Source organism: Chelmon rostratus, chromosome 9, assembly GCF_017976325.1.
Source record: "Chelmon rostratus isolate fCheRos1 chromosome 9, fCheRos1.pri, whole genome shotgun sequence".
NCBI classification, from domain to species: Eukaryota; Metazoa; Chordata; class Actinopteri; order Chaetodontiformes; family Chaetodontidae; genus Chelmon; species Chelmon rostratus.
In genome coordinates this window covers 14,632,553-14,645,347 of record NC_055666.1, presented here as the reverse complement: position 1 = coordinate 14,645,347, position 12,795 = coordinate 14,632,553, and the positions used below count along the sequence as shown (strand labels likewise).

At 41.6% G+C, this 12,795-nt stretch overlaps 1 protein-coding gene across 2 annotated transcripts in view; it reads left to right on the top strand.

The window, feature by feature from the left end:
* The window catches only part of LOC121611198 (protein diaphanous homolog 1), a 91,990-nt gene extending 81,333 nt beyond the window's left edge, over positions 1 to 10,657 (top strand). For both annotated transcript variants that reach the window (XM_041943627.1, XM_041943626.1), the window contains one exon: positions 8,232 to 10,657. In XM_041943627.1, coding sequence (XP_041799561.1) covers positions 8,232 to 8,419 — 188 coding nt within the window. In that variant the 3' untranslated portion in view covers positions 8,420 to 10,657. The remainder of the gene's footprint in view (positions 1 to 8,231) is intronic.
* Positions 10,658 to 12,795: the final 2,138 nt, after the last annotated feature.

The following is a 12,795-nucleotide window of genomic DNA, read 5'->3' as shown; positions in this document are numbered from 1 at the left end:
GACTAGATTATTCTTCTCCCTCCTTGTTTTCCGGTTTTAAGCCTGTACATGTTGCACATTTTGGAGATAATATGGCCTGGTAAGACCATGCAAAGGAGAATGAAGCTGCATGAGCTGTTAGGATAGTACATTTGTAATGTGATATCTGGTGGCAGGAAACTCATATGTAACCATGTGAGTGGGAAAGTGTCCAGTGCCCATTAGCAGAGAGAGAGAGAGAGAGAGAGAGAGAGCTGTGTGTGTGTGTGTGTGTGTGTGTGTGTGTGTGTGTGTGTGTGTGTGTGTGTGTGTGTGTGTGTGTGTGTGTGTGTGTGTGTGTGTGTGTGTGTGTGTGTGTGTGTTTGTTCACATGCACTCATGTGTAGGTTGAGTATTCAGACATGAGAGAGGCCGCGGAAGAGTGTGTGCAACCCAATCCCTTCCTCAATAGAAGCCAGATGTGAAGCGGTGCTCCAGAGTGGAATGGCTCAGAGTCAGAGTCTAGCCTGGACTCTTTCCGGCTTCTTTCTTTTTGTCTTTTTCTTACTGTCTCTCTCTCTTTCTTCCAGTTTACCAAATACATTTATGTAGCATGTGAGCTGTAATTGTGCATAGCAATTAAACCCGGGTTGTGACACGTGGTCCACAAATCACACAGAAAATCTCTTAAGTACAGCAAACTCTGCTTAATCACAAACAGATCAGGCTCATCACCACTGAACCGACTGAGAGTGAAAATGGAGGGAGAAGCAGGAGCACTGTTTGAGAAAAAAATGGGGCCCATGTAGAGGCTCAGTCAGTCACCCACAATACTGTTTGGCCACCTCACAGTCCTAACAGGAAATACCTTAACATGTGTGTTCAAGGGAGAGAGAGCCTTCCTACTTACGCACACTTGTCTGTGGTAGGAAAAAGAAGGAAAATATAAGTGGCAGTTTGTATCACATCTCTGCTCAGTGCCCCCTCCCTGTCTCCTCTATTCCTCTGTCATGTCATTTTTGTTTTCTTTTGCTAAAGTTCAGGGTTTTCCATGGCTGATGTGGAGAGTGTGAAGCCTTGCTGTGGTTTTTAGGCAATCTTAGCGTTGTTCAGAGTTTATATTTTCCTCACGTATGCTTAAAGGCAGCTCCTTTTCAATTTCTCACTTTGCCTCTCACACCCAGGAAGGGCCGTCTTCACCCACACAATAGGAGTGGTGTGTGTCTTTATGTTTGTGTGTGTGTGCACGCACATGTTTGACTGGTGGGCTGAGTCAGAGGTCTTAATTTAGTGGAGCTGAAGTAGAAGGAGGCTCTACTAGGAGGCTGACTCTGGCTCAACTGATAAGTATCTGGGCCCACAGGCAAACTGTATACATGGACAGTATTTTCAGTGTTTACTCCATAATGTGTAATGCTTAAATGAAATTTGCTGCATACAGGAAAAAAAAATCTGACTTAATTTGTTCTGTGCTTGCTGTATAGTAGCGCAACGCAGCATGAAGGAACCACAGCTGTAGGAAAAAGCAGTTAATGTTCTTGACTGTTCTAGTTCAAATATGTGACAGTGATGGAAAATGCTGTTTTGTCTCGAGGTAGATACCGTCGATGCTGTAAAGATGTCATAAAAGTGGCATCATTTTGGTGAGGCACATTTCTGCCTCCCTTACTGGTTGTGAGAAATAATGTGCTGCTAGCTCTGAGGCCAGTTGTCCCAGTTGCTCATCTTAACCTCATTATAATTACTTTCCCATGCAGTTAAACAGCAATTAATTTGAACTTTTACTTTCAATAGTATTACAGATCAGATGTCACATAATGAGTATGCAAACAAAAGACGAAGATCTATGAATAAGCAAAAGGAGTGGAAGAGGGGGTTTCAGCTGCCCAACCTATAATTAATGGTTTCCATTTAAGGTAACAGGAGTATTAATCAGTAATAATGTTAGTATCAAGATGCCTGTTTTCACATAAGACATGATAATACATCTGTGGTATAAGTGTTAAATGTCATAAGGCATTACATAAGAAAAAATGTGAAAAAGTACTTACCCTCATCTCAGTCAAAACACCAGTGAGTGCTTTACTGTACTCCAAATTAACCTATAGACTGGCACGCGAAACAGGTCGAAAATATTTAGGTATGATTGACAAATGACATCCCTATATTGTACATGTATATCCATATGTAATACACAGTGAGCGGCCTTTCACTGTTTTTGTCAGCCCTCTAACACAACTCAAGTGACAACAAACTGCTGTATTTTTGATCTGGTAGAAGAGTCTTGCTGCTTTAAGGTGCTGCTGATAGCGTCCTAATTCTGTGTTTGAAAAGTCTTACTTCATACTCAAGTACTTTTTGTCAGAAATCATGAAAACAAACACAAAGCAAATGATACAGAGATGAGCTGCAGAAGCTGAATGAAAAGGAGATACACTATAGTTGTATTTACAATGTGACTTTTTTACTGGGTTAATGCTCAAGAAAATGCTGTATAAATAAGATGAATCTGTCTGACTGCCCTGTCAAATCTAAAGGAAATTTCATACAGTTTCATATTTTTTCACAGTTTTCTAAGCTTGTGTTCCTTATCTGTAAAAGTATAGTTTGTTCAGGAAGGTTGATTCATTTTAATAAAATGCTAATTTATTCATGAAGCTACTGCAGCATGTAACATCTAATCAGAGCAACTACACCATACAGACAGACGCCCAGTTAAGGACAGTTAAATGAGGACTCACCAGTCATCCCGCAGCAGAGCAGTGGGTGAAAACTCACTTGGCCTAAGGGCCTGAAATGTAACTACAAAGTTCCTATGTTTGTTGTTATTGTGTTGTTGACTGTTGTAATAATCTAATAAACGAAGGATCCAAAATATAAGCAGACTGACAAACATTTAAGACAACTGCCACTGCAGGGCATGCTTAGGTTTCATAGTCTTAGCTTTTAAAACGTATTATAGCATAAACTTTGCAAGGTGGCCTGTTGTGCCAACAGCGTATATCTATACATAGTGTACCACAAAACAGAAACATGATACAAATATCACAAGTGAAAATCTGGACTCTTGTGACTCTTATGGACATTTGCAACACCGTCACAGTGATGGACAGTGATTGTTTAGGTTATATCCCCTGACTACACACCATCTCGGTGTGCATCTTCTGAGCCAGATCATTATCATCTAACACTATTTATTTTAAATACATACTGATAATTGTCTTAAAAAATCCACATGAATACTAACACTCATGGCACACATGGGGTATTCTATAATGTAGCATAAAATAAAAACGTTTATCAGTTACTGATATTTCTATTTTTAAAAAATATATATTTAAAACTTTAACATGGGTGTGTTTGAAAAAAAACAAAAGTTAAAATTTCATTTTAACCAAAGGATGTAAAGATCCTCACACCCCCATACATCTGAGCTGTTGCCTGATGATCACATTACAGTGATTACACTTTCACCTAAGAACAGTTCTAAGTAATAGCCTTAAACATCAGAGGCGAGAACTCATGAATACAACTTGAAAGGCAAGCAAAGTCACGTGACATTTTGTGAAACCACTGGCAAGAAAAGCCCCTTTTAAATGTCTTATCAGTGCTTCGGGGCTGGCTTGTGTGACAGCATACAATGAACAAAGACAGGCTGAAAAATAAGACAACCATCACAGTTTAAATTTTCAAAATGATGACAGCCAGCAACTTACTGTGACTGCCATACTTCTTTGAGTACGTTATAATGGCACACACATATGAACACGTAAAAAGCTACAATAACTTTCAAAATTGTTCTAGATATTTATTATAGTTGATGAATCTAGACAACATTTTATATCTACCATATGCTGATGTGAAACGGGACTCATATTATTTTATTATGTTTTGTGTTTGGAGCCAGTGATCACTATTGTGCATGTAATGGTCTCCATTACGTGAAGTGTGTCCCTCCATTCCCTTCCTTTCTTTTCTCCCCTCACAGCTGTGGTGACTGCAAACGTCACCAGCTTGGTGTTAAAGAACTACTGAGGGTCTATTGAGTGTGTTGTTACGCTCATTGTGTCACAGCAGTGTGACTGAATGGGAAGCCACGAGGCTGCAGAGGCTGTATACCCCTCACCTTTGACCTGTACCTCAGCTCACTGTGTGTGTGTGTGTGTGTGTGTGTGTGTGTGTGTGTGTGTGTGTGTGTGTGTGTGTGTGTGTGTGTCTATGTGTCTGTGTGTCTGTGTGTGTGTGCTGGTTGTAGAAAAAGCAGCTACAGCTGTCTACCCACCGCCTGTCTACGCCCCATTTAAACGCATACAAAGCACACACACCAGATGCTTGCATACCAATACAAAGAAACAAATGGATGTTTGCATACCATTACATACACCCAAACAGACGTCACGTTCCAGAGGACAGACAGCCTTGCGTACCTTTTCAAACACTATCACGCCCTTGCTCTCTGCTTTAGGCAGTAAGTTACGGTTTGTCTGTGTCCTTTTGTATGAGTACAAACTTGTCAGCTTGGGTACATTTGGCTAATTTGTGTGTGTAAGTGTTAAAAGCAATTTGAGGGCATTCGTGTGTAGAGGAATGATGCATCAAAACACTCACTATGGACCCATCTGCTGGGTCATGACCCTTTCCAGAGCAACCAATCACAGTAGCAACTGGTTGACAAACCACCAATCACAACAGAGACGGAGATAAAGGGGATAGCAACAATAGGCACACGCTGGCTCTGCAGACAGTCTGCTCCTTAAAAAAAAAAAAAGACCCCCACAAAGATCTGTGCTTTCACACACACAGGAGAGATAATTCAGACCAATAGGAAAGCACGCATCAGTCAAGCCATTCGTGAAGCAGTGGTGATGTCACATGCATCCTTAACCCCCACTGAGACAATACAGGCCAGCAAGCCTCACATATGCACCAGTTGAGCCCATCCAGTGACATAAATGAGTGCTTGCATGACAATACTGACCCACAGACACAAGTCAGTGGTGGTGCTAGATGATGTCACTCTTTCCCAGAGTCCTCTAGTGCAGCGCTGCAGTGTGTTACGCAGTGTGGCCTGAGGAGGGCGATATAAGTCCCTGCTAAGATGGAGACACCTACGGAGGTCCAGCCTACATCTGCAATAACATAATCATGCTCGTTGTGGCATTGTCACCACTGTCATGTGACTGTGGCTTTGCTGCAGCTGCTGTACCGACAGTAAATAAAAAATGGCTGATTCCTTGTCAGCCACTGTCATCACAGCATGCAGACTTTAAGTTCATTAAGATTCAGGGTAGGCATAACCTGTGATCAGAGAAGAGGTGGCTATTCTCTGTGTGCCTTAAAGTGCCTGAGCTCTGCAAATTCTCTCCTCACTTTTCCCCGTTTCTGTATTTTTCCCTCATAAGGGCAACACACACACACACACACACACACACACACACTGTACAACAAAGCGTGCTTTCCCTCATCAGGCAGTCATTATTAAGTCTCCTGGAGTGTAATGTGTTGCAGATGATCTTTTCACTACACTCTTTGTGCCACTGATCGCCCCTCAGTTTGCAAGCACACTCATTCAGTCTCACTCCCAACAGTAAATACACCTAAAAACAGGCTTTGTTGTGAGTCCCGACATCTCATTTCCTACTGCTGCACGCACCAGGCTTTGTGCCAAGCGCATGGATCATTTAGTCAACATCACAGCTAGTTTCTGGATACGACACACATGCAGAGCATTTCCTATGTTTGTAGTGCCACGTGTTAAAGGGCTAATCCAGCTATTTTTGTTGTGCACATCGAGAAGCGTAGGAGGCAGAAGAGACAGATTTAAAAAAGAGTGGTCCAAATCAAAACTGCAGAGGCCAAGATATCCTGACTTTTAGTCCCTGGTGTGGCTCCACACTAGTTCCAAAAACACTCCATCCTTCATTGCATCACCATGGTTATTTTCTCAGGCTCTAGACAGCAGAGCGACATGAGACATTTCATAACTGTTATAACTAAACACTTTGTGTAAAATCTGTGGCATACTCCTTTTAATAGTTAAATAGTTAAACCAGAACCAGACTGGTCAAGACAAAAGATTTCTTTATTTCTTTGTTGTGTCAGCCTCATCTGAGAGCCACGAGCCATGCGTCAAGCCGTGAGATTGTTCCACTTCATTTACAGTGGGAGGTAACATAGCTCTGTTGACCTGGTTTTAAAGATTTGTGTATGTTGTAAGTTGGGGAAGTTCAGAGAGATAATAACAATAACAAACATTGAATATTGCTAACCATTTTTATTTTTTGATGTGTCATATATGTGATGAGTTAATTGAAACTAACTTGCTCATATAAACCTTTCTTTCAGGTCATGTATTTGCTCCTTAGGCTGTTCTAGTTCATGTGTTTTAACTATATTTAAATATAGAGAATATTTGCACAACTTCTCTGAGAATATTCTTCTCATTACTTAATTCTGCGGGTTTCTGTCTAAATTAATATTTTTCCCATGCTGCTTCCAATGCAACAACCCTCTGATCCTGAGTCTCATCCCTCCTCTCTCGTCCTCCTCCCTGTCTCCTCTCTCAAGAGGGAGTGGAGGAGGATGAGAGACGAGAGGAGCTGGGCTTGACAGCCTTTGAAGAGCTTTTCTCTGCGGGTTGGATTTTTTTAGGACAAGCTCGTCACAGTACACATACACTAACACCCTCACTGACGCACACTCTTTCTCTCAGTTTTTTTGGGTCATTTGCATAATTTCTAATTAGTAAGTTTATGAGTGAGTGAGAGGTTTGGAAAGGGACGAAAATAGATATGGAGGACGGATGTGATGGTAGACCGAGAAAGAGAGAAAGTGTTCCCATGTCTTGGTGTTTATAAGGGATGAACAGTGATCTGTGTGCCTCTTCAGGGGAAGTGTATGAGGTGATAATTTGACACCGCAGCTGTCTGTGCTGATCAGTCCAGCTGAGGCTCGCATGTAAAGAGGGCAAGTCAACTGTGAACATGACTCTGAATCTCCAAATCCTCCTTCTCCCATTTCTCCCCAGACTCAATTGTGTCTTTGTCACAGCTAGTTCTGGAGACCTGTCCGGTAACTCGTCTTTTTGTGTGTTTTTGCTCCATCAGAACCATGTGACAAGTCTTGGTTTGTTGTTTGTGTTACCATGGTTCATTTGCATGTGTGTTTCTATTGGTTTGCATCATGACAATTGTTTTTTTCTTCATCAGTAGCACAGGGACACATTGCATCAATGTGTGTGTTTATGATAACAAGTGTGTCCTGTGCTGATGTTAACCTTTTGTTCATGAACATTCACCAGGCATAAAATAACAGCAAACACATAAACACAATCTCCCACTGACCTATATAATTCAAAATGGCCGCTGCTGCACAGCTGTCCTCCCACGCAGGAGAATGAAGAGTGGTAAAGGATATAGAGGGAGGGAATGAGATAAAGTCAAGGCTGCTCCCCCTGCTGGTGTGTGTGGGAGCAGGAGGAGAGGAAATAACAGAGTAAGCAGGTAGAAGAAGAAAAACGACAGCATCCTCAGGGCACAATCTGTCACACTCGCTCTGTTTCTCTGTCCGTCCCTTTGCATTTCTTATCTTTTCCTCATGGCATCCACTTTTTTTTCTGGTCTGTTTTACTACTTGCTTCTGTCATTCCTTGCATTCCTCCTCTTACTCAGTCTCTCTATCCATGTCCCTCTCATTTTCATTCATCCCTGCCTCTCTAATCTTCCCACAGCATGAAAAGATGCTCTTCATGGTGTCTCACCCCTCCGTCTTACCCCGTCCTTTCCTCCTCGCTTCTACGCACTCACCGTCTCCATTCCTTCATCCCCTCAATCCCACGGCCTTGAAACGTCTCGCTTACTTGTTTTTCCTTATTTTCCCCCACGTCTTCAGGATCATGTTGAGTAATCTGACAAAACACTGAGTTGCTCCAGATGCCACACTAATCCATGCACATACGCAGCCACACCATTAAGCCATTTGTGTGTTTGTACATCATGGCAATGCACATGTGTCGATGATGGGAAGAGAGAGAGCATCCGTTTTGTGTTTTAGCATTCAAAACACAAGCCTGTGAGGTTCTTGGAGACGCATATTTGTATGTTGTATGGCTGTTTTTAACATCTGTATATTTTCTTTTTTTGGCACGTACATCAGATATGCCACTCCATGGCATGCGCTGACAGATCTGCATGGGTTTGTTGTGATACAAAAATGACATGTAATTTATTTTCTCTTTGTTTGTGTCACTCACTCTGCGTCTTTCTGTTTCCCAGCCAACCACCGACGAGCTGGTCATGCAGTGACCAACATCCTGGCCAAAGAGCTGATGCAGGAAGGCACGTCTTCATCCAGCCATGGGGCCACTAAGAAGAATAAATCAGAAGAGAAGGAGGAGCCTGTGGTAGAGGGGGCAGAGTCATTAGAGGAGTTACTGGACGCTGCTCCCTCACGTTCCAATTAGGCCAGGAAGTTTTATTGCTCACAGAGTCAGAGATATCCAAACGCAGATGTATTTTGTAGCCATTTCAGGGGCCAATATCCATCTGAGATTAGTTTACTGAAAAAAAGGCTTTCCCCTTGACCTTTGTCTTAACAGGACCATGTTTTAGGCTAGCATTGAATGTGTCTTCTGCGAGGACCGGGAGAAGCAGAGGGTGAGGGTGGGGTTCTCACCTCAACCACAAAACCCCCAGATGCCCTTCATCAACATGTGGATCTTTGCCAATGTCATGAAGATTTAATTTCTCTCTTTAGCATGTGCACATATCTGTTCACGGATTTTTGTCTGGTTATGTTTCTCTTTGTTTCTGCATCACTTGATTTTCACCTGTCATCCATAAAAGGGCATTTTGAGCAATTCCAAAGACTTACTCAGGAGGGATCCACGCTTTTTGCTGTTATTTTCAGATCCCAAATTTAGACTGGGAGTGTCTGGAATTTGGCACATCCTTGTTCAGAGTTTTCTGTGGATGTTCCAGGCCAAGACCACTTTGCGCTTTCTCACATTGTTTTTTTTTTTTTTTCTTAACCTATGAAACATATTGCTTTGTAATTGTCTGATATACTGTATGTTACTGTTTGTAAATGTTAATCTTTTTTGCTCTATTATTGAAAAAAGTGCCAACCCATAGAAATCCAGTCTTGTCATTTCACTCCCAGGATTTGTCCAGTCACAGTTTGCACTGGGCTGGTGTGTGGACCCAGTCCAACAACAGTAATCACTAGGGTTTGGTTTTTTTTTTTTTTTTTTTTTTGGAGAAGGGATATATTTCACTGGTGTGCATGCATTAGTTTGATTTCGCATAAAAAGGATGGATAATTTACATAAACTTGTCTAAGCTATGTTACCAAACGTGCCCACAACAGTTATATGAAGAAAACCTGCTTACGTCCATGAACATGAACATTCCCAGAAACCCCAGAGGGAAGTAGAGTTAGTCTGGAGGAGAAAGTCCTTCCACTCTCAGTTAAACCAAAAAGGGTGTTTCCATACAAAACCCAGCCTGAGCAGCTTACATGCCTGTGTGTTTAAGTGTACTCGACTTCCTGAGTGTGTATGTGTGTGTGTTTGTGCATGTGTGTGTGTTTTCATCTGTAATTACTGTACGGTACTGACCATGTTGTCATAAATGCTAGGTTTCATAAACAGCTTTGTGGTCTTTCTGCTGAGGATATAGCACACTGGAAAACTGCCCAAAAACTGCTGAGACAAGTACGTGTGTGTGTGTTCAGTTGTCTGTATGTGTATTTGTGTGTTTGTGTTGCTCACCCACTTTCCCTCTCACTGAACTGCAACAGTAGTTGATGAATGTCTGGCTTTGCTCTTTTTTTTGTATTCAGTAGCCATCAGCATACATGTTGCCATGATGTTGTGGGGTTATATCTGACAGGAATCCTGTGAGGTGATGTCAGCTGCTTCATGCAATATTTATTCCTATGCAAACACAATACTGTAGCCAGCCTCAGGATGTAAAAACTACTAGGTGGACTTCAGCAGTCTTTATTAAATTGCTGATTGAAGATCATTGCTCGGTATTTGGTATACAGTCTTTACAGCGCCTACATTTAAGCATATCAGAAATCAAAAAACGCTTTCTTTTGTTTTTCTCCCCAACAACACCAGTGTTTATAAATGACATCTTCCATAAGAATTTGACTGTCTTTGGACATGTAGGAAGTGGCACTTGAACTATTAAAGAAATGAGGTTCATCAAGTACAGTAGGTGTAGACATCCTCGTTCTGATTGAGTGCTCCATTTTGATCCAGTATCACTGAGAGTAACTGGTTTTGATGACTGCACCGCCTGCTCTCAAGCACAAAACATGTCGTAGCTGCAGTTAAACCGGACGCTGTTTTACGTCTGTGACATTGTGCCTGTCTCTTCAGGTGGACAGTTCCAGGTGGTTGTGTGTGCCAGATGCTGAGAAGTGGCAGTTTTCACCATCAATGAGAGAATGATTAACGATGAAAAGAACATCAGAGCAGCACTGGAGTATTTGTTGGTTTCTAATTTGAGTAATTCCATTTGTTCATTAATTTTTTTAAGAGATTATTTTCTATGTGAATTTTTACAGTTGATTATTTTAATGTATTTGAATGGAGACAAGTTTTTTTTTTTGTTTTTTTGCTCTATGTATACAGAATAATGCACATAGTCATTCTGTTTGCTACACAGAACTATTAAAAATGTCTTAAGTAATTTAATTATGTGGGTGGTTCATGCTTTGGTCATCTGTGTAACATGATGAAAGTGTGCACATCATCTGCTGATGTGTTAGTGGGAAAAGCTCCGTTGTTTTCTTGTATTTTTGCCAACATGAATTCCTTTTGAAGCACATTTCTCCATACTTGTCACTCTCTCCCCCTCTCCCTCGTAAACACATAGTGCAGTAAAGTACCAGATAGTTTCTGCACTCTGTGAAACTATAATTTTAAAGCTAGAAGACAGCAGAAGAATGAATAAACAGTTGACTTAGTTATTTTTACAGTTAAATTCCAGGATTTTCCATGGCTCCAAGGTTTCCAGAGATATTTTCCAACATTGATTGCCAGTGTTCAACATGATCTCTCGCATAAAACAGCATGTTTGTCTGTGTAAGGGATAGAGAGGAGAGCAGTTGATACCTCATGACGTTTCTACAGTATTTTGTCTTCCCTCTCCATTTGTCTTCCAAGCCTTCTGTCACTGTCACTAATACTCTATGACCTCCTCTTTTCCTCCAGTAGCGCTTTCTCTATGAATCTGATCACTAACATCTAAACTGGGATAAAAGTCTGGCCTCTGTTTACCTTTTTAGTTTGAAGCTTGTTTCAGTAATAATATGGCTAACTGAGGCCAGAGTGTTGAGATTTCCTGTGACTTTGGATTGTTTGCTAGCCCACTTTAGATGTGACCTTACCAGAGCAGCCAGTACACTCAGAGGAAGCACACCTGTCTTCCATCTGACAATCACTCAGATCATCTGCTTGTATCTCCATCTCTTTCTGTCCTTCCCACACAGCAGCATTGACTCAGAAACGTTTCCTAACATAAACTATAAGGAGTCCTTAATCTCCTCCCTGCAGTGGTCGGCCGAGGCAGTGCTGGCCTGTGCTTGGAAAACCCTGCTGTGTCATACCAGCTACGCAAAACAGCTGGAGAAGTTTCTCTGGCCTCAGCGTTTGCTCTGTAAGGTGAGTTGATTCCTTCCACGTCTCCTAAATCTTTCACTCCCGCTGCAGCTTGTTCACACTGAAACCTTTGCATCTGTTTTTGATTTAAAACGGAAGGAGAAAAGCATCAGCTATGTCCTTTATTCTCTGCCTGTACTGTTTAGTTTAAAAGCGAACTCTCTTTTACCCTCCCGTGCTCTGTGTGCGGGTCAGCCTGTGTTTGAGAAGATGATAAACTTCACCCAGAGTTATAGTCAAGAAAGCTGTTTATTGGGCAATGAAACTCTCCAGGGACTGCCGAATGGAGCACTCAGTTTATGGATAATGTACCCTTGTATAAGCATGGTGTGAGGGTTTTATTTCAAACCTTTTTCACTGCCCTGTGTGCAGCAATGCAAAATTAAATCTGACTCTTTTCTAATTTCAAGAATAACCCACAGATTTATTTTTACGTCAGCAATCATTTTCATTAGATGTTAAAATACTTTAAATTTGCTTCCTCCTCATATTAAATGGAGCATTTGCTGGTGTTACCTCTGATGTGAGAGTTTGAGAAAATAATGAGTTCTGTTTTTGGAAGTCATTTCATGTCAAAAAACCTGGAGGATAATGAATCCATTTCCCACCGGCTCTCCTGTGCGCTGTGAATGAAGGCCTCTGCTCTTTAGTGAACCTGAGCAGCAACTGCCATCCTTTCACCTCATTAACTTCCCCGTTAATTTACCCAGAAAGCCCTGACTTCCTTTCATCCTTTACGAGCATTATATGGGCACACACACATGTGGGCCACAGGGTAGTGATGACTGGCTCAACACTAAAGAAGATGGTGAATCAAAAATGTCTGCATCATATCTTTGTATCCATGTGTGTGTCTGTCTGTCACTCTTCCTGTCTCTTTGAAGACAGAAATAGGCAGCCATTGTCTAGCATCTGATCCTAATCAAAGTGAAACTATAACACAGCCAGCAGCTCTTTGCTCTTCACTGGTATTTGTGTGCATGTGCGTTCCTCATGTTATTCACATGAGGGTTGCTGAAGTGATTTGTGTCTGTGTGGTAGAACTGCACTCCGGATGTCCTTGTTAGTCATGTTGTAGAATGGAGAAAGTTTCTGTCTGTCAAATTTTGATATTGCAACTGCACAGTAATGATAGCAAAGAAACATAAAACGATTCTTAAGTCTTT